This window comes from Heptranchias perlo, unplaced genomic scaffold (assembly GCF_035084215.1).
Source record: "Heptranchias perlo isolate sHepPer1 unplaced genomic scaffold, sHepPer1.hap1 HAP1_SCAFFOLD_59, whole genome shotgun sequence".
NCBI lineage: Eukaryota > Metazoa > Chordata > Chondrichthyes > Hexanchiformes > Hexanchidae > Heptranchias > Heptranchias perlo.
This window is the reverse complement of record NW_027139612.1, coordinates 4,542,039-4,565,480: the sequence shown is the minus strand read 5'-3', so window position 1 is coordinate 4,565,480 and position 23,442 is coordinate 4,542,039. Positions and strand designations below refer to the sequence as shown.

Here is a 23,442-nt window from a genome sequence, read left to right as displayed (position 1 = left end):
TCATTTTTATTGGGAGTGGGAAAAGGAGAGACCAATATATTTATTATTATTCTTTACAGAAAGTCGTTGATCTCGTGGAGAAGGGAAACAGGGCAGACAGTTCCAAACTTCTCCTAAATCTGGTGATGGAGAAAGGCTCTCGGGCCCGAAGGGTGATGTGGGAATCCTTTGTGAAAATGCACCATGTGGTACCAAAGTTGGACAAAATACTGAAAGAGATGCAGGAACTTGGTACGGTAAAATCACACACTGAATTCAATTTCAGATTGAAACACTGCAGAATTTACTATAATATTACACAGATCTGATTTCATGAAAGCTCATTGATTTAAACAGGTCCTGATCCATTTGATTATATGAACATCGGACGAGGTTTATCTGAAATATCCAGTCACCTGAAAGGTAAGTGATGAAATGGAGATTTTAAACCGTTTATTTCACTTCTGAGAATCAGAATGTTTGACTGTAATTCATAGAATCATAGAATCATAGAAGTTACAACATGGAAACAGGCCCTTCGGCCCAACATGTCCATGTCGCCCAGTTTATACCACTAAGCTAGTCCCAATTGCCTGCACTTGGCCCATATCCCTCGATACCCATCTTCCCCATGTAACTGTCCAAATGCTTTTTAAAAGACAAAATTGTACCCGCCTCTACTACTGCCTCTGTCAGCTCGTTCCAGACACTCACCACCCTTTGAGTGAAAAAATTGCCCCTCTGGATCCTTTTGTATCTCTCCCCTCTCACCTTAAATCTGTGCCCCCTCGTTATAGACTCCCCTACCTTTGGGAAAAGATTTTGACTATCGACCTTATCTATGCCCCTCATTATTTTATAGACTTCTATAAGATCACCCCTTAACCTCCTACTCTCCAGGGAATAAAGTCCCAGTCTGTCTAACCTCTCCCTGTAAGTCAAACCATCAAGTCCCGGTAGCATCCTAGTAAATCTTTTCTGCACTCTTTCTAGTTTAATAATATCCTTTCTATAATAGGGTGACCAGAACTGTACACAGTACTCCAAATGTGGCCTCACCAATGCCCTGTACAACTTCAACAAGACATCCCAACTCCTGCATTCAATGTTCTGACCAATGAAACCAAGCATGCTGAATGCCTTCTTCACCACCCTATCCACCTGTGACTCCACTTTCAAGGAGCTATGAATCTGTACTCCTAGATCTCTTTCTTCTATAACTCTCCCCAACGCCCTACCATTAACGGAGTAGGTCCTGGCCCGATTCGATCTACCAAAATGCATCACCTCACATTTATCTAAATTAAACTCCATCTGCCATTCATCGGCCCACTGGCCCAATTTATCAAGATCCCGTTGCAATCCTAGATAACCTTCTTCACTGTCCACAATGCCACCAATCTTGGTGTCATCTGCAAACTTACTAACCATGCCTCCTAAATTCTCATCCAAATCATTAATATAAATAACAAATAACAGCGGACCCAGCACCGATCCCTGAGGCACACCGCTGGACACAGGCATCCAGTTTGAAAAACAACACTCGACAACCATCCTCTGTCTTCTGTCGTCAAGCCAATTTTGTTTCCAATTGGCTACCTCACCTTGGATCCCATGAGATTTAACCTTATGTAACAACCTACCCTGCGGTACCTTGTCAAATGCTTTGCTGAAGTCCATGTAGACCACGTCTACTGCACAGCCCTCATCTATCTTCTTGGTTACCCCTTCAAAAAACTCAATCAAATTCGTGAGACATGATTTTCCTCTCACAAAACCATGCTGACTGTTCCTAATTAGTCCCTGCCTCTCCAAATGCCTGTAGATCCTGTCCCTCAGAATACCCTCTAACAACTTACCCACTACAGATGTCAGGCTCACTGGTCTGTAGTTCCCAGGCTTTTCCCTGCCGCCCTTCATAAACAAAGGCACAACATTTGCTACCCTCCAATCTTCAGGTAATTGTTTGTTTAGAGATTGTCAGAACCTGGCAATCAGAAGTTCAAAGGGTGGAGGGAACAGAAATGAACCTCGTTTGGATTCGACATCAACACTCAACTATTCTGCGTAGATTCAAGTTACAATTGATAAGATTTTTGACACATCCTGTAAATATGCGGAGATTGCATTTTATCACTTAATCAAGCTGCTGATTGCGATCACTTGTTAAATCCCCATACACACCTGGCAGGCTCCTGATACACTCTAAATCCCCATACACACCTGGCAGAATCCTGATATGTTGCAAATCCCCATACACACTTGGCAGGATCCTGATATACTCTAAATCCCCAAACACACCTGGCAGGATCCTGATACACTGTAAATCCCCATACACACCTGGTAGGATGAAGATACACTGTCAAACCCCATACACACCTGACAGCATCCTGATACACTGTGTGTCCTAATACAAACTTGGCAGGATCCTGATACACTGTGAATCCCCACACACACCAGGCCGGACGTTGGAACACTGTGAATCCCCATACAAACCTGGCAGTATCCTGATACACTTTGAATTCCCATACACACCTGGCAGGATCCTGATACACTGTGAATCCCGATACACAACCGGCAAGATCCTTGTCTACTTTCAATCCCAATAAACAGCTGGCAGGATCATGCAACACTGTAAATCCACGTGCACACCTGATCACCTGGCAGGATCCGAATACCCTCTGAAACCCGATACAGACCTGACAGCATCCTGATGCACTGTGTATCCCGGTACTCATCTCGCAGGTTCCTCATACACTGTGATACCCCCTATACCACCAGGCTGGATCCTGATTCACTGTGAATGCCAATACACACCTGGCAGGATCCTGATGCACCGTGAATTCCCATACACACCTGGCAGGATCCCGGTACACTTTGAATCCCTATGCACACCTGACAGCATCCTGATACACTTTGTATCCCCATACACAACTCGCACGAACCTGATACACTCCATATCCCCTGACACATCTCGCAGGATCCCAATAAACTGTGAAACCCCATACACCATCAGGTAGAATCCTGATACACTGTGAATCCCCATCAACATCAGGCAGGATCCTTAAAGACTGCGATTCCCCGTACACACCTGGCGGGATCCTTGTTCAATGCGAAACCACATAAACACTTGGCAGATCCCGATACACTGTGAATCTCCATACACACCTGGCAGCATCCTGATACGCTTTGAATCCCCATTCATACCGGGCAGGATGTTGATCCACCGTGAATATCCGAACACATCTGGCAGTGTCCCGATACACTGCGTCCCCAGACACATCTGGCAGGATCCGAATAAACTCTGAATCCCCATACACACCTGACCATATCCTGATCCACTGTTTATCCCCGTAAACATCTCGCGGAAATCTGATACACTGTGATACCCCATGCACCACCAGACAGGGTCCTGATACATTGTGAATCCCCATACACACCTGGCAGGATCCTGATACATTGTCAAACCCTATACACGCCTAGCAGGATCCTGATACACTGTGAATCCCCTCACACACCCGACAGGATGCTTATGCACCGTGAATCATCATACACAACTGACAGCACCCTGTTACACTGTTTACCCCCATACACATCTCGAAGGATCCCAACAAACTGAGAAACCCCATACACCACCAGGCAGGTTCATGATACACTGTGATCCACATGGACACCTGGCAGGATCCTGATACACTGTGAATCCCCATACACACCTGGCAGGATCCTGGTACACCGTGAATTCCCATACACACCTGGCAAGGTCCTGGTCTACCTTAAAACCCCATATACACCTCGCAGGATGCTGATGCACTGTGAATCCTCATACACACCTGGCAGGATCGTAATGCACTGTGAATCCTCATACACAAATGGCAGGATCTTGTTACACTGTGAAAACCCTTACACACCTGGCCGGATAGTGATAGCCTGTGAATCCCCATACACATCTGGCAGGATCCTGATACTCTGTGAATCCTCATAGACAAGTAGCAGGATCCCGATACACTGTGAAAAACGATACACACCTGGCAGTATACTGAAACACTGTCAATCCCCATACACACCTTGCAGGATCCTGATACACTGTGAATCCCCATACACACCTGGCAGTATCCTGATACACTGTGAATCCCTATACACACCTGGCAGGATCCTGATACACTGTTAATCCCCATACACACCTGGCAGTAACCTGATACACTGTGAATCCCCATACACACCTGGCAGGATCCTGATACACTGTGAATCCCCATACACACCTGGCAGGATCCTGATACACTGTGAATCCCCATACACACCTGGCAGGATCCTGATACACTGTGATTCCTCGTACACAACTGGTAGGATCCTGATACACTGTGAATTCCCTACACACCTGGCAGTATCCTGATACACTGTGGATTGCCATACACACCTGGCAGGATTCTGATTCACTGTGAATCCCCACACACACCTTGCAGGATCCTGATAAACTGTGAAGCCCCTTGCACACCTGGCAGGATCCTGATAAACTGTGAATCCCCATACACACCTGGCAGGATCCTGATACACTGTGAATCCTCGTACACAACTGGCAGGATCCTGATACACTGTGAATTGCCATGTGCACTAAGCACGATCCTGATATACGGTGAATCCCCGCACACAACTCCAATATGCCCCACCGATGCTTTGGGCTCAGAATTAATGAGGAGTGCTCTTAGCCAGAAGTCACAGTTTAACTGCGCCCCCAAAAATCTGCTCTCAATCACCTGTTGGGAACGAGGTGAGAAATGCGAAAGGTTAAAAATGTTATAATTTCACAGACGTCAAAGTGTTCGATCTGATCTGAGATGATGTGCGGATTTTCACACGAAGGATCATTAATCCGTTGAGAAATGTGAGGGAAAGACAATGTTCAAGGTGATTCGGAAGTTATCGGCTCGCTTCCTAATGGCAGTGAAAGAGAGAACTTATTCCACTCAAAAAATTGTCCTTTAACTCAGAGGTGTTTTAGACCCAATCTAATTTCCCAAAACTGCATTGTATGAAGTTCAAACCAAAATGAAACAACGGAATATAATTACTGGGAAAACATTTGAAAAGAAATGTGAATGTTGTCTGCTCTAACATTACACTGAGTGATGTGGGCAGTATGTGTATTATTAATTCTAATCGGTGATATGACAGGACTGTTATAAAAGCACATTCAATGTAGGTGCAAACGGCTGAAAAAATGTTCGCAATTTCTGAAACACAATATAACTGGAGAATGATTAGAGACAGGAAAAAGCCATTTGGCCCAAATAAGCCTGTCCCTTTCAGAGAGATGACCCCAACGACCCCTCCTCTCAGTGTATCCACAAAATCACGTTCAATTATCTCTTGACCCCACTGACTCTGCCCCTTTTGTGTCCTTGCCAGGATCTCTGGCCCTTTGGATTAGACAATTACCCTGACTTCCCTTCTCTGTTATTAATTATTTTGTTGATTGTGAGCCTGTTTCCTGTTTCTGTTGAGTATATTCAAGAATCAGATCGATAGATTTTTGGACACGAAGGGAATCAATGTATATGTGGACAGGGTGGGCAAGTGGATTTAAGGTAGATCAGCCATGACCTTAATGAATGGCGGCGGAGGCTCGAGGGGCCGTATGGCCTACACCTGCTTCTATTTCTTATGTTCTTACTAATGTTGGGAATTCCATTGAAACATTTCAATCCCGAATTCGCTTGCCCAAACAAAATACACGAAACCCTCTCACCACTCCCTCAACCTAAAGTCCGAATACCTTACATCATCATTCTGATTCTCCTCTGTACCTACAGAATGGCAGTAATCGTTACCTGTGAAAAAGTGATTATAGAAATGTATGTAATACCCCAGATAACCTGCCCGAGTCCTGAATCAACAGCAACTTAACTCCTGCCTATTCAATCTAATCTTCTCCCAATACACACAACACCCCAGATAACCTGCCCGAGTGCTGAATCAACAGCAACTTAACTCCTGCCTATTCAATCTAACCTTCTCCCAATACACACAACACCCCAGATAACCTGCACCAGTCCTGAATCAACAGCAACTTAACTCCTGCCTATTCAATCTAACCTTCTCCCAATACACACAACACCCCAGATAACCTGCACCAGTCCTGAATCAACAGCAACTTAACTCCTGCCTATTCAATCTAACCTTCTCCCAATACACACAACACCCCAGATAACCTGCACCAGTCCTGAATCAACAGCAACTTAACTCCTGCCTATTCAATCTAACCTTCTCCCAATACACACAACACCCCAGATAACCTGCACCAGTCCTGAATCAACAGCAACTTAACTCCTGCCTATTCAATCTAACCTTCTCCCAATACACACAACACCCCAGATAACCTGCACCAGTCCTGAATCAACAGCAACTTAACTCCTGCCTATTCAATCTAACCTTCTCCCAATACACACAACACCCCAGATAACCTGCACCAGTCCTGAATCAATAGCAACTTAACTCCTGCCTATTCAATCTAACCTTCTCCCAATACACACAACACCCCAGATAACCTGCACCAGTCCTGAATCAACAGCAACTTTACTCCTGCCTATTCAATCTAACCTTCTCCCAATACACACAACACCCCAGATAACCTGCACCAGTCCTGAATCAATAGCAACTTAACTCCTGCCTATTCAATCTAATCTTCTCCCAATACACACAACACCCCAGATAACCTGCACCAGTCCTGAATCAACAGGAACTTAACTCCTGCCTATTCAATCTAATCTTCTCCCAATACACACAACACCCCAGATAACCTGCACCAGTCCTGAATCAACAGCAACTTAACTCCTGCCTATTCAATCTAACCTTCTCCCAATACACACAACACCCCAGATAACCTGCACCAGTCCTGAATCAACAGCAACTTAACTCCTGTCTATTCAATCTAACCTTCTCCCAATACACACAACACCCCAGATAACCTGCACCAGTCCTGAATCAACAGCAACTTAACTCCTGCCTATTCAATCTAACCTTCTCCCAATACACACAACACCCCAGATAACCTGCACCAGTCCTGAATCAACAGCAACTTAACTCCTGCCTATTCAATCTAACCTTCTCCCAATACACACAACACCCCAGATAACCTGCACCAGTCCTGAATCAACAGCAACTTAACTCCTGCCTATTCAATCTAACCTTCTCCCAATACACACAACACCCCAGATAACCTGCACCAGTCCTGAATCAACAGCAACTTAACTCCTGCCTATTCAATCTAACCTTCTCCCAATACACACAACACCCCAGATAACCTGCACCAGTCCTGAATCAATAGCAACTTAACTCCTGCCTATTCAATCTAACCTTCTCCCAATACACACAACACCCCAGATAACCTGCACCAGTCCTGAATCAACAGCAACTTTACTCCTGCCTATTCAATCTAACCTTCTCCCAATACACACAACACCCCAGATAACCTGCACCAGTCCTGAATCAATAGCAACTTAACTCCTGCCTATTCAATCTAATCTTCTCCCAATACACACAACACCCCAGATAACCTGCACCAGTCCTGAATCAACAGGAACTTAACTCCTGCCTATTCAATCTAATCTTCTCCCAATACACACAACACCCCAGATAACCTGCACCAGTCCTGAATCAACAGCAACTTAACTCCTGCCTATTCAATCTAACCTTCTCCCAATACACACAACACCCCAGATAACCTGCACCAGTCCTGAATCAACAGCAACTTAACTCCTGCCTATTCAATCTAACCTTCTCCCAATACACACAACACCCCAGATAACCTGCACCAGTACTGAATCAACAGCAACTTAACTCCTGCCTATTCAATCTAACCTTCTCCCAATACACACAACACCCCAGATAACCTGCACCAGTCCTGAATCAACAGCAACTTAACTCCTGCCTATTCAATCTAACCTTCTCCCAATACACACAACACCCCAGATAACCTGCACCAGTCCTGAATCAACAGCAACTTAACTCCTGCCTATTCAATCTAACCTTCTCCCAATACACACAACACCCCAGATAACCTGCACCAGTCCTGAATCAACAGCAACTTAACTCCTGCCTATTCAATCCAACCTTCTCCCAATACACACAACACCCCAGATAACCTGCACCAGTCCTGAATCAATAGCAACTTAACTCCTGCCTATTCAATCTAACCTTCTCCCAATACACACAACACCCCAGATAACCTGCACCAGTCCTGAATCAACAGCAACTTTACTCCTGCCTATTCAATCTAACCTTCTCCCAATACACACAACACCCCAGATAACCTGCACCAGTCCTGAATCAATAGCAACTTAACTCCTGCCTATTCAATCTAACCTTCTCCCAATACACACAACACCCCAGATAACCTGCACCAGTCCTGAATCAACAGCAACTTAACTCCTGCCTATTCAATCTAACCTTCTCCCAATACACACAACACCCCAGATAACCTGCACCAGTCCTGAATCAACAGCAACTTAACTCCTGCCTATTCAATCTAACCTTCTCCCAATACACACAACACCCCAGATAACCTGCACCAGTCCTGAATCAACAGCAACTTAACTCCTGCCTATTCAATCTAACCTTCTCCCAATACACACAACACCCCAGATAACCTGCACCAGTCCTGAATCAACAGCAACTTAACTCCTGCCTATTCAATCTAACCTTCTCCCAATACACACAACACCCCAGATAACCTGCACCAGTCCTGAATCAATAGCAACTTAACTCCTGCCTATTCAATCTAACCTTCTCCCAATACACACAACACCCCAGATAACCTGCACCAGTCCTGAATCAACAGCAACTTTACTCCTGCCTATTCAATCTAACCTTCTCCCAATACACACAACACCCCAGATAACCTGCACCAGTCCTGAATCAATAGCAACTTAACTCCTGCCTATTCAATCTAATCTTCTCCCAATACACACAACACCCCAGATAACCTGCACCAGTCCTGAATCAACAGGAACTTAACTCCTGCCTATTCAATCTAATCTTCTCCCAATAAACACAACACCCCAGATAACCTGCACCAGTCCTGAATCAACAGCAACTTAACTCCTGCCTATTCAATCTAACCTTCTCCCAATACACACAACACCCCAGATAACCTGCACCAGTCCTGAATCAACAGCAACTTAACTCCTGTCTATTCAATCTAACCTTCTCCCAATACACACAACACCCCAGATAACCTGCACCAGTCCTGAATCAACAGCATCTTAACTCCTGCCTATTCAATCTAACCTTCTCCCAATACACACAACACCCCAGATAACCTGCACCAGTCCTGAATCAACAGCAACTTAACTCCTGCCTATTCAATCTAACCTTCTCCCAATACACACAACACCCCAGATAACCTGCACCAGTCCTGAATCAATAGCAACTTAACTCCTGCCTATTCAATCTAACCTTCTCCCAATACACACAACACCCCAGATAACCTGCACCAGTCCTGAATCAATAGCAACTTAACTCCTGTCTATTCAATCTAACCTTCTCCCAATACACACAACACCCCAGATAACCTGCACCAGTCCTGAATCAACAGCAACTTAACTCCTGCCAATTCAATCTAATCTTCTCTCAATACACACAACACCCCAGATAACCTGCACCAGTCCTGAATCAACAGCAACTTAACTCCTGCCTATTCAATCTAATCTTCTCCCAATACACACAACACCCCAGATAACCTGCACCAGTCCTGAATCAACAGCAACTTAACTCCTGCCTATTCAATCTAACCTTCTCCCAATACACACAACACCCCAGATAACCTGCACCAGTCCTGAATCAACAGCAACTTAACTCCTGCCTATTCAACCTAACCTTCTCCCAATACACACAACACCCCAGATAACCTGCACCAGTCCTGAAACAACAGCATCTTAACTCCTGCCTATTCAATCTAACCTTCTCCCAATACACACAACACCCCAGATAACCTGCACCAGTCCTGAATCAACAGCATCTTACCTCCTGCCTATTCAATCTAATCTTCTCCCAATACACACAACACCCCAGATAACCTGCACCAGTCCTGAATCAACAGCAACTTAACTCCTGCCTATTCAATCTAACCTTCTCCCAATACACACAACACCCCAGATAACCTGCACCAGTCCTGAATCAATAGCAACTTAACTCCTGTCTATTCAATCTAACCTTCTCCCAATACACACAACACCCCAGATAACCTGCACCAGTCCTGAATCAATAGCAACTTAACTCCTGCCTATTCAATCTAACCTTCTCCCAATACACACAACACCCCAGATAACCTGCACCAGTCCTGAATCAATAGCAACTTAACTCCTGCCTATTCAATCTAACCTTCTCCCAATACACACTACACCCCAGATAACCTGCACCAGTCCTGAATCAACAGCAACTTAACTGCTGCCTATTCAATCTAACCTTCTCCCAATATACACAACACCCCAGATAACCTGCACCAGTCCTGAATCAACAGCAACTTAACTCCTGCCTATTCAATCTAATCTTCTCCCAATACACACAATACCCCAGATAACCTGCACCAGTCCTGAATCAACAGCAACTTAACTCCTGCCTATTCAATCTAATCTCCCAATACACACAACACCCCAGATAACCTGCACCAGTCCTGAATCAACAGCAACTTAACTCCTGCCTATTCAATCTAACCTTCTCCCAATACACACAACACCCCAGATAACCTGCACCAGTCCTGAATCAATAGCAACTTAACTCCTGCCTATTCAATCTAACCTTCTCCCAATACACACAACACCCCAGGTAACCTGCACCAGTCCTGAATCAATAGCAACTTAACTCCTGTCTATTCAATCTAACCTTCTCCCAATACACACAACACCCCAGATAACCTGCACCAGTCCTGAATCAACAGCATCTTAACTCCTGCCTATTCAATCTAACCTTCTCCCAATACACACAACACCCCAGATAACCTGCACCAGTCCTGAATCAACAGCATCTTATCTCCTGCCTATTCAATCTAATCTTCTCCCAATACACACAACACCCCAGATAACCTGCACCAGTCCTGAATCAACAGCAACTTAACTCCTGCCTATTCAATCTAACCTTCTCCCAATACACACAACACCCCAGATAACCTGCACCAGTCCTGAATCAATAGCAACTTAACTCCTGTCTATTCAATCTAACCTTCTCCCAATACACAGAACACCCCAGATAACCTGCACCAGTCCTGAATCAATAGCAACTTAACTCCTGCCTATTCAATCTAACCTTCTCCCAATACACACAACACCCCAGATAACCTGCACCAGTCCTGAATCAATAGCAACTTAACTCCTGCCTATTCAATCTAACCTTCTCCCAATACACACTACACCCCAGATAACCTGCACCAGTCCTGAATCAACAGCAACTTAACTGCTGCCTATTCAATCTAACCTTCTCCCAATATACACAACACCCCAGATAACCTGCACCAGTCCTGAATCAACAGCAACTTAACTCCTGCCTATTCAATCTAATCTTCTCCCAATACACACAATACCCCAGATAACCTGCACCAGTCCTGAATCAACAGCAACTTAACTCCTGCCTATTCAATCTAATCTCCCAATACACACAACACCCCAGATAACCTGCACCAGTCCTGAATCAACAGCAACTTAACTCCTGCCTATTCAATCTAACCTTCTCCCAATACACACAACACCCCAGATAACCTGCACCAGTCCTGAATCAATAGCAACTTAACTCCTGCCTATTCAATCTAACCTTCTCCCAATACACACAACACCCCAGGTAACCTGCACCAGTCCTGAATCAATAGCAACTTAACTCCTGTCTATTCAATCTAACCTTCTCCCAATACACACAACACCCCAGATAACCTGCACCAGTCCTGAATCAACAGCAACTTAACTCCTGCCTATTCAATCTAATCTTCTCCCAATACACACAACACCCCAGATAACCTGCACCAGTCCTGAATCAACAGCAACTTAACTCCTGCCTATTCAATCTAACCTTCTCCCAATACACACAACACCCCAGATAACCTGCACCAGTCCTGAATCAATAGCAACTTAACTCCTGTCTATTCAATCTAACCTTCTCCCAATACACACAACACCCCAGATAACCTGCACCAGTCCTGAATCAATAGCGACTTAACTCCTGCCTATTCAATCTAACCTTCTCCCAATACACACTACACCCCAGATAACCTGCACCAGTCCTGAATCAACAGCAACTTAACTCCTGCCTATTCAATCTAACCTTCTCCCAATATACACAACACCCCAGATAACCTGCACCAGTCCTGAATCAACAGCAACTTAACTCCTGCCTATTCAATCTAATCTTCTCCCAATACACACAACACCCCAGATAACCTGCACCAGTCCTGAATCAACAGCAACTTAACTCCTGCCTATTCAATCTAATCTTCTCCCAATACACACAACACCCCAGATAACCTGCACCAGTCCTGAATCAACAGCAACTTAACTCCTGCCTATTCAATCTAACCTTCTCCCAATACACACAACACCCCAGATAACCTGCACCAGTCCTGAATCAATAGCAACTTAACTCCTGCCTATTCAATCTAACCTTCTCCCAATACACACAACACCCCAGATAACCTGCACCAGTCCTGAATCAATAGCAACTTAACTCCTGCCTATTCAATCTAACCTTCTCCCAATACACACAACACCCCAGATAACCTGCACCAGTCCTGAATCAATAGCAACTTAACTCCTGCCTATTCAATCTAACCTTCTCCCAATACACACAACACCCCAGATAACCTGCACCAGTCCTGAATCAATAGCAACTTAACTCCTGTCTATTCAATCTAACCTTCTCCCAATACACACAACACCCCAGATAACCTGCACCAGTCCTGAATCAACAGCAACTTAACTCCTGCCTATTCAATCTAATCTTCTCCCAATACACACAACACCCCAGATAACCTGCACCAGTCGTGAATCAACAGCAACTTAACTCCTGCCTATTCAATCTAATCTTCTCCCAATACACACAACACCCCAGATAACCTGCACCAGTCCTGAATCAACAGCAACTTAACTCCTGCCTATTCAATCTAACCTTCTCCCAATACACACAACACCCCAGATAACCTGCACCAGTCCTGAATCAATAGCAACTTAACTCCTGTCTATTCAATCTAACCTTCTCCCAATACACACAACACCCCAGATAACCTGCACCAGTCCTGAATCAATAGCAACTTCACTCCTGCCTATTCAATCTAACCTTCTCCCAATACACACAACACCCCAGATAACCTGCACCAGTCCTGAATCAATAGCAACTTAACTCCTGCCTATTCAATCTAACCTTCTCCCAATACACACAACACCCCAGATAACCTGCACCAGTCCTGAATCAACAGCAACTTTACTCCTGCCTATTCAATCTAACCTTCTCCCAATACACACAACACCCCAGATAACCTGCACCAGTCCTGAATCAACAGCAACTTAACTCCTGCCTATTCAATCTAATCTTCTCCCAATACACACAACACCCCAGATAACCTGCACCAGTCCTGAATCAACAGCAACTTGACTCCTGCCTATTCAATCTAATCTTCTCCCAATACACACAACACCCCAGATAACCTGCACCAGTCCTGAATCAACAGCAACTTAACTCCTGCCTATTCAATCTAACCTTCTCCCAATACACACAACACCCCAGATAACCTGCACCAGTCCTGAATCAATAGCAACTTAACTCCTGCCTATTCAATCTAACCTTCTCCCAATACACACAACACCCCAGATAACCTGCACCAGTCCTGAATCAATAGCAACTTAACTCCTGTCTATTCAATCTAACCTTCTCCCAATACACACAACACCCCAGATAACCTGCACCAGTCCTGAATCAACAGCAACTTAACTCCTGCCTATTCAATCTCACCTTCTCCCAATACACACAACACCCCAGATAACCTGCACCAGTCCTGAATCAATAGCAACTTAACTCCTGCCTATTCAATCTAACCTTCTCCCAATACACACAACACCCCAGATAACCTGCACCAGTCCTGAATCAACAGCAACTTAACTTCTGTCATCGTCTTATTCCTCTCCGTCGCTTCACACTTGCAATAATATTCCTCCAGTGACTACAAGTGCCCACAATACCCCAGGTAACCTGTCCAGGACCTGATACACTAACAGTTGAACTTCTGTCCATTCACAGTCTGTTTCTCTCCCAGTGCCCACAATATCCCAGATAACCTGCCCGAGGTCTGATACAATAACAGTGGGACTTCTGTCCATTCCCAGTCTGTCCCTCTCCCAGTGCCCACAATATCCCAGATAACCTGCCCGAGGTCTGATAAAATAACAGTGGAACTTATGTTCATTCACAGTCTGCCCCTCTCCCAGTGCCCACAATATCCCAGTTAACCTGCCCAGGGTCTGATACAATAACAGTGGAACTTCTGTCCATTCACAGTCTGCCCCTCTCCCAGTGCCCACAATATCCCAGTTAACCTGCCCAGGGTCTGATACAATAACAGTGGAACTTATGTCCATTCACTGACTGTCCCTTTCCTAGTACATAAAATACCACAGATAACCTGACCAAAACATGATGCTATGACAGTAGAACTTCTGTCCATTCACAGTCTGTCCCTCTCCCAGTGCCCACAATATCCCAGATAACCTGCCCGAGGTCTGATAGAATAACAGTGGAACTTCTGTCCATTCACAGTCTGCCCCTCTCCTAATGCACAGAATAACCTATTTCCCATTTCCACAGAGGGTCAGCGCCACTGACGGTTTCATAAATTATTCCACTAGAACCTCAAGTTTTGAATACCAGAATCACGTTTGGATTTGTAACGAGGGCAGGGCTGATAGTATTAAGCATCAGAGGGAAAATATCAAGTTCATAGAAATCTCCATGCTCAGTCAATATTAGTATCAAGTGAGGATTTGAAACTTTTCTCCACCATTATTCACTTTCAAGCGAGGTTTTCAGTAACTGAGTTTAATTTCCTGCTTGCACCTCTATTGAAGCTGGGAATTAAATCTCGCAACATTTTACTGAATCGCAAAGTGAGATTGAGAATTTGCTTTTATTTCAATACAACTAACATTGATAACCATTCTGTGTCTGTTCTAATTGAAGATGCTCAACAGAAACACAAGGAAAAAATCCGGGTCCAAACTGAAACACTGAGAGTGAACACGATCCTAATAAAGGAGAAGGTTAAGATTTTCCAGCTGGTCACTCTATACACTGAGCTAACGGTCATTTCTACTGTTCGAGATCGGACACTTGTAGAACATGAACTGCTGGCAAGAGGCCGAGACCATGAAGAGTGGAGAGAGAAACATCTCCGGAGAGAACTTGAAAAAATCCGAACTGATCAATTGTTCCAGAGCAGTTTTTCTGGGAGAAAATCCAAATCTGGGAGTTCAGCAGCAGTGAGCGGAGTCGCGGGGATTGGAAAAACAACAATGGTACAAAAGATTGTTTATGACTGGGCCACTGGGAAAATATACCCACACTTTCAATTTGTTTTCAGTTTTAAATTCCGGGATTTGAACGCTATTAACTGCAGAATAAATCTGAGGAATCTGATACTGGATCTGTATCCTTACTTTGGGAATATTCTGGGAGAGCTCTGGAAGAACCCAGAGAGGTTACTGTTTATATTCGATGGTTTAGATGAATTCAAGGACAGTATCGATTTTGCTGATAATCGGAGAAATACAGAACCTCAGTACATGTGCACAGATCCTGAAGACTGGTGTGAAGTGTCTGACATTGTGTACAGTTTAATACAGCACAAGCTGCTCCCAGGATGTTCAGTGCTAGTGACCAGCCGCCCCACTGCATTACATTTATTGGAAAAGGCTGAGATCAGTGTCTGGGCTGAAATCCTGGGATTTGTTGGTGAGGAACGGAAGGAATATTTCAACAAGTTTTTTGAAGATCAGGTGGTGGCAGCAGCTGTTTTCAAACATGTGGAGGAGAACGAGATCCTGTACACCATGTGTTACAACCCTTCCTACTGCTGGATCCTCGGTCTGTCACTGGGTCCCTTCTTCACACAGAGAGACAGGAAACAGCAGCGAGTTCCCAGGACCATCACCCAACTATATTCCTACTATATTTACAACATTCTGAAAAACCATGGCCGAGAGATTGAATCCCCCCGGGATGTGTTGCTGAAGATCGGTGAGATGGCCTTCACTGGAGTCTCCGAGAAGAAGATTGTGTTTAGAAATGGAGATTTGATCAAGTACAATCTGCAAACTTCCCAGTTCCTGTCTGGGTTCATGATGGAACTTTTGGAGAGAGATGATTCTGCCCAGAGTGTGGTTTACACATTCCCGCACCTCACCATCCAGGAGTTTGTAGCTGCACTCGCACAATTCCTGACTCCAGATCCAGGGGACATCCGGAAACTCCTCAGTGAAGCCCACAGCAAGGAAGATGGGAGATTTGAGATATTTGTCCGTTTTGTTGTTGGTCTCTCCTCCTCACAGTCAGCTCGGCTCCTGGAGGAGTTTCTGGGTCCATTTCTTCATCAAACAATCTGCGGAGTGATTGACTGGGTGAAGGAGAAGGTTGAAGGACAGATTGGAAACATAGCGAGTGAAACTGGTAAAAGGAACCTCCTGAACACATTCCACTACCTGTTTGAGTCTCAGAATCAAACACTGGCTCGGGCCACAGTGGGATCTGTGGAAACACTTACATTTCATGGATTGCGACTGACCCCGATTGACTGTGCGGTGCTGTCTCATATCATTGGACTTTGTGATGCAATAAAACACCTCGATCTGGGGAACTGCTCCATTCAGTGTGAAGGACTCCAGCGGCTGGGACCCGCACTGCATAAATGCCAGGTGTTGAGGTAACTGTTTATTTGTCTCTAACTGTTAGGCCAATTGTAGAACAATCATGGATTGTATTGTTGCTCCGTAATGAAGGGAAACGAACAGTTCAGTTAAACCAGAGAGAAGCAGATTCAACACAAATATGACAAATGATAAGAGGATCGGTTAGTAATTCCGTGAGGACTGGAGAATCTAAAATGGATCCTTGTGAACAAGTCGTGATTTTGCAGTCTTTATCGGATCAGTAAATACAGGTCACTGAAAGAGTCTGAGAATTTAATTGCAATAAATGATATTTATTGCTGTTTTTCTCACTGCCTGAGATGCGTCCATTGAAGAGGCTCTCTCTGACTGTTACTTACCCGCAGACCGACACTAACTGTAGCAGTTTGTGTGTCGGAGCATCCCACCCTCTTACCGAGGTGTGGGGGCAAGTGACAGTCACCGGACTGTCAACGTGTATAGGAGAGGGAAGCTGAAACACCAAACTTTCATTGACAAAGTGCAAAACACAGCTTTCGGGCAGTTAACCTCCAATGGGCGAGCTGAGCTTTCCCCGCAGGACGTCGGTCCGTTATCTTAACTCATCAATGACCCAGCCTTTCACACTCTCCAATACATCCACCATCTCTTCACCCAGCTGGCAGCACTCGTGCCTCTGAGTCAGAAGCTCGTGGATTCAAGCCCCTCGCTCATTAATTCAGGCCGACACTTCAGTGGATTTGGAACTAAAATCTGCTGGTAAAAAGGTTCAAATCTACAGGGTTGTGGGATATTAGCCCAGGAGTACAGACACACACCGGCCAGCGGTGGGGCCTCACACACAGCGAGTGGCTCCTGGATTAACCAGGGGAAGTGAACCAGGAATTTCCCATAATCTGCCCCCGGTGTATGAGGCCCCGCTCGGGAAGGGAACTTCAGAAAATTCCCCATAAACTGTCTGGCCCGTTTCACCTGAAATAAATGTAGAGCCAGTTTAATGGGAATAAAGAGAGAGACTCCCCTCCCTATAAACTGTTTGTACAGGGACATTTAAAATTTGTAACTGGACAGAATAAACTCTCCTTGTTATATAAAATCATGTGGGATGGATTTTGCACCAGCAGTTCACGCCGTTTCATAACATAACTCACCCCGAAATATTATGCAGATTAGTATAATACTGCATAAAGTACAGGTAATCACCGCTTTATCATTTAATTCGGGGTAAATCGCCGCATTCCCATAAAATCTGGGATTTAAGAAACAGCAGAAATGAGTCAAGTTTCCCCAAACATGACAGGAACGGTCACTGACCTCCAGGAGGGTAATTCTGATCATCAGGGAATGAGAACAGACTGAGGGACATTTAATGGCTTCACACAGACAGCACTTTATTTATTAAATACATTTCCTGACAGTCCCTGAATACATGCGGAGTTGGGCAGAGTAAGATTAATTGTCAGTGACAGGGAAATCTGGTTATTAATTTCCCGAAGATTTTTCAGTGTTTCCTGTAATATCAGTGAAAATTTGTATCAGATCGGGGATTGGATTCAGTTTGTTTCTCACTCTCTGTCTGTTTGTGTTTAGACTGGGGAGAAATAAACTGGGAGATTCAGGAGTGAAACTATTGTCAGCGGCTCTGAGGAACCCGGACTGTAAAATGCAGGAACTGGAGTAAGGATCAGACTGTGTGAGATTGTGTTAATAATAACTGGATGTCCAACACGGTACATTAATGTCAATATAAGTAATAATAATACAAATAAAAACTGGGAATTTACTCTGATTCCTGTTATCTCTGCTCGTCTCTGTCTCTCTCTCCTCACTCTGATCTCCAGGTTATGGTACAACGGTCTCACAGATTCTTGCACCGAGGATCTCTCCTCCGCTCTCAGTGCAAACGGGTCACTGACGGTTCTGGACTTGAGTAACAATAAACTGGGAGATTCAGGGGTGAAACTACTGTCTGCGGCTCTGAGGAACCCGGACTGTAAAATACAGAAACTGTGGTAAGTATCAGACTGTATGAGATTGTGTTTATAATAACTGGATGTCGAACACTGTACATTAATGTCAGTATAAATAATAATATTACAAATAAATACTGGGAATTTACTTCGACTCCTGTTATCTCTGTTCGTCTCTCTCCTCTCTCTCTCTCTGATCTCCAGGTTATGGGGTAACGGACTCACAGATTCTTGCACCGAGGCTCTCGCCTCCGCTCTCAGTGCAAACCGGTCACTGACTGTTCTGAATCTGAGTAATAATAAACTGGGAGATTCAGGAGTGAATCTGCTGTCTGCGGCTCTGAGGAACTCGGACTGTAAAATACAGGAAATGCGGTAAGTATCAGACTGTGTGAGATTGTGTTTATAATAACTGGATGCTGAACACGGTATATTAATGTCAGTATAAGTAATAAGAATGCAAATAAATACTGGGAATTTACCCTGATTCCTGTAATTTCCCTCTCTCTCTGATCCCCAGTCTGTATGGTAACGATCTCACAGATTCTTGTACCGAGGATCTCGTCTCCGCTCTCAGTACAAACCGGTCACTGACGGATCTGTCCCTCGGATCAAACTCCTTCACAGACCGATCTGTCCCCCCTCTCCGCTCCCTCATACTGACCCGCAGGAGTCTGGAGTGGATCGGGTGAGTTTTGTGTTAATGTTTAATGTAATGAATAAAATATCAATATGATTCAGTCCCTTTTATGGGTAATATTTGTCTGTAATTATTATTGAAATATTAACCCCAGTCTCCCTGGAATTTACACGGTTGTTCAATCTGTTTATTTCCTATTTAATCTTTAATCTGTTTCAGGCTGAGTGGGAATCGGTTCAGTCCAAATGGAAGGAATCAGCTGAAGTCGCTGCAGGGAACGAGACCCGGACTGAGTGTGGAAATGTGAACATTTGAATTTATAACCATTCCTGGTCTCATTATATGAACATTTCAATTTATAACCATCACTGGTCTCATTATATGAACATTTCAATTTTTAACCATTCTTGGTCTCATTACATGAACATTTTTGGCCGATTCTCTGTCCCTCCCCTTTAACCGGCCGCGCTCCAGGTTTAAATCCGAACGGCCCTTTAACGGTTTCCAGCTCGAGCTGAGCGAGCGTCGTCTCCGATGGTGACGTCAGAGGCCCAGCGACAGGGTCACGAGACTCAGTCACCCGGTCCCACAGCGCTGATTCTGCAGGATATCCGGGGCTGGATGGTCACCAATGGGGCACTGGGTCAATGAACAGAAAGGAAGGGCCCAGGGTGGGGCTCAGTCTGGGCTGCAGTGGGACACTGGGTCAATGTACAGACAGGAAGGGCCCAGGGTGGGGCTCAGTCTGGGCTGCAGTGGGACACTGGGTCAATGTACAGACAGGAAGGGCCCAGGGTGGGGCTCAGTCTGGGCTGCAGTGGGACACTGGGTCAATGTACAGACAGGAAGGGCCCAGGGTGGGGCTCAGTCTGGGCTGCAGTGGGACACTGGGTCAATGTACAGACAGGAAGGGCCCAGGGTGGGGCTCAGTCTGGGCTGGAGTGGGACACTGGGTAAATGTACAGACAGGAAGGGCCCAGGGTGGGGCTCAGTCTGGGCTGCAGTGGGACACTGGATCAATGTACAGACAGGAAGGGCCCAGCGTGGGGCTCAGTCTGGGCTGCAGTGGGACACTGGGTCAATGTACAGACAGGAAGGGCCCAGGGTGGGGCTCAGTCTGGGCTGCAGTGGGACACTGGGTCAATGTACAGACAGGAAGGGCCCAGGGTGGAGCTCAGTCTGGGCTGCAGTGGGACACTGGGTCAATGTACAGACAGGAAGGGCCCAGGGTGGGGCTCAGTCTGGGCTGCACTGGGACACTGGGTCAATGTACAGACAGGAAGGGCCCAAGGTGGGGATCAGTCTGGGCTGCAGTGGGACACTGGGTCAATGTACAGAAAGGACGGGCCCAGGGTGGGGCTCAGTCTGGGCTGCAGTGGGACACTGTGTCAATGTACAGACAGGACGGGCCCAGGGTGGGTCTCAGTCTGGGCTGCAGTGGGACACTGGATCAATTACAGACAGGAAGGGCTCAGGGTGGGGCTCAGTCTGGGCTGCAGTGGGACACTGGGTCAATGTGCAGACAGGAAGGGCCCAGGGTGGGGCTCAGTCTGGGCTGCAGTGGGACACTGGGTCAATGTGCAGACAGGAAGGTCCCAGGGTGGGGCTCAGTCTGGGCTGCAGTGGGACACCGAGTCAACATTGGATCAATGTTGATCGGAACACCAGGGACTCCCCATCTCTTCTTGTGTTATTGTTGCTGCATCTGTTCCGTCCACTGAAGGTGACAGAGGGAACCCTGGTTTAACATCTCATCGGTGAAAGCAACAGTCTGTGGCAAATAAAATCATGCGGAGTGGACACCGAGCTTCCAATTCGCTATCGCTCGTTGTGCTCTGATGCCCGAGGTGAATTTATGCTCTCATCTCTTGCCTCAGCTGGCGATCGAATGGGGTTAAATTGTCTCGCCAATCTGCAGCCGTGTCAGACACTGATCTCACCTATAATGTGATAATCAGTGATCCAGCTGATGCTGAATTCCGGTGATCCTCTCAGCTGCTTTTACAATTGGTTATTCATTGTGTTAATTATCTGCCTATTAATTATTTATTATTAACATTGTTAGGTGGCTCTGTTTATATGTAATTATTATTGTTATACTCAATGGCTAAATAATGATAATTATGAATTCCAAGTTAATAAAACATTGTTGTGCATGATTTGCTGTCTGACTTCTCCTTTGAAGATTTGGTAAGAAAGCGTTAATCCATTCACTCAGTCGCTTGTGGCCATCCTAATTAATGGTCGGTGAGGTGAGCTGATCAATCTGAACTGCGAGATGTTGGACAGTTCAGGGTGCAATATTAGGCATCATTCACTTCTGGACATCGGTCACAATCGAACAGGAACATGTTAAACCGAGGCCCCAAAACCAGGTCCCAGAGAGGAAATTAAACCCCAGGGCAATAAACAGGTGGGACCTGTTTGGGTGCAGCCTGTGGAGGTGGCCCCGGTCGGTCCCCTCTGGGGGAGGCCTCGGTCGGTCTTCTATGGGGGAAACCATGGTCGGTCCCCTCCTGAGGAGACATCGGTCGGTGCCCACTGCGGGAGTCCTCGATCAGTCCCCTCTTGGGGAGGTCTCGGTCGGTCCCCTCGGGCGGAGGCCTCGGTTGGCCCCCTCTGGGGAAGGATTCTGTCGGTCCCTTGTAGGGGAGGCAATAGGCACCCCAGTGGGATCCCAGAGTTGCAGTCTTTATATTTAGACTGCCACCACAACAACTACTAGTGCAAAAACAAATACTTATATACATAATATATATTATTTATGTGTATTTACACACGACCAGCAAGGTGGCAGCTTGGACAACACAACGGAAAATACGGCGGCCATCCTGCACAAAATGGCGGCAACGAAGGCGGCCTTCTTGGACAAAACGACCGCAAGTGGGGTGGCCATCTTGGGCAAAATGTAGCGAGTGCGGCAGCCATCTTGGACAAAATGGTGGAAAATACCGCGCAGAATGTCCCCAGTGATACCACAGTGACCGTACAATGATCCAGTGACACCAGAGCGGACTCAATCACCCCAGTGTGATCCCAGACTGCACCCAGAGATCCCACAGTGCACCCAGTCACCCCAGAGTGATCCCGGAGTGCACTATGGACCCCAGAGTGCACCCAGTCACCCCAGAGTGATCCCAGAGTGGCAGGATTTATATTTAGACCACCACCACAACAACTACTACAATAACAACAACTTGTAGTTATAATATATAATATATATATATCTGCTATGTATAAATGTATTTACACACGGCCAGCAGGGTGGCATTTTGGACAAAATGGCGGCAAGTACGGCAGCCATCTTGGACAAAATGGCGGAAATTACCACGCAGATTGTTGACAGTGATATGACAGTGACCCCAGAATGTCCCAGTGAACACACAGTGACTCCAGAGCGCACCTCGTCACCACAGAGTGATCCCAGAGTGCACCCAGTCACCCCAACCTGATCCCAGACTGCTCGCAGTATCCCAGAGTGAATGTAATCACATCAGAGTGTTCCGAGAATTCACCCAGTCACCCGAGATTGATCGCAGAGTGCGCCCACGGATTCCAGAGCGCACTCAGTCACCCCAGAGTGATCCCAGAGTAGCAGTCTTTATATTTAGACCACAACTACACAAATTGTATTTCAAAGATATTTATCATATATACATATATATATGACATATATATGTGTATTTACACACGGCCAGCAGGCGGCAAATACGTTGACAATCTTGGACAAAATGGCGGCAAGTAATGCGGCCGTCTTGGACAAAATGGCGGCCAGTACCCCTCACAGCGTCCCCAGTGATCCCACAGTGACCCTACAGTGAATCCAGAGTACACCCATTGATCCCAGAGTGCAACGATTCACACCAGAGTGATCCCAGAGTGCACCCAGGGATAACAGAATGCACCCAGTCACCTCGGAATGATCCCAGAGTAGCAGTCTTTATGTTTA

The 23,442-nt window shown here is 45.7% G+C and overlaps 1 protein-coding gene across 1 annotated transcript; it reads left to right on the top strand.

The window, feature by feature from the left end:
- The first annotated feature begins 341 nt into the window (after window positions 1–341).
- LOC137316325 (NACHT, LRR and PYD domains-containing protein 3-like) lies at window positions 342–20,005 on the top strand. Its single transcript, XM_067980389.1, has 7 exons — window positions 342–402; window positions 15,181–16,918; window positions 18,474–18,560; window positions 18,725–18,895; window positions 19,058–19,228; window positions 19,374–19,541; window positions 19,713–20,005. Exons 1-7 carry the CDS (start codon window positions 357–359, stop codon window positions 19,798–19,800), a joined length of 2,469 nt encoding a protein of 822 aa, XP_067836490.1. The 5' UTR covers window positions 342–356; the 3' UTR covers window positions 19,801–20,005.
- The last annotated feature ends 3,437 nt before the right edge of the window (window positions 20,006–23,442 follow it).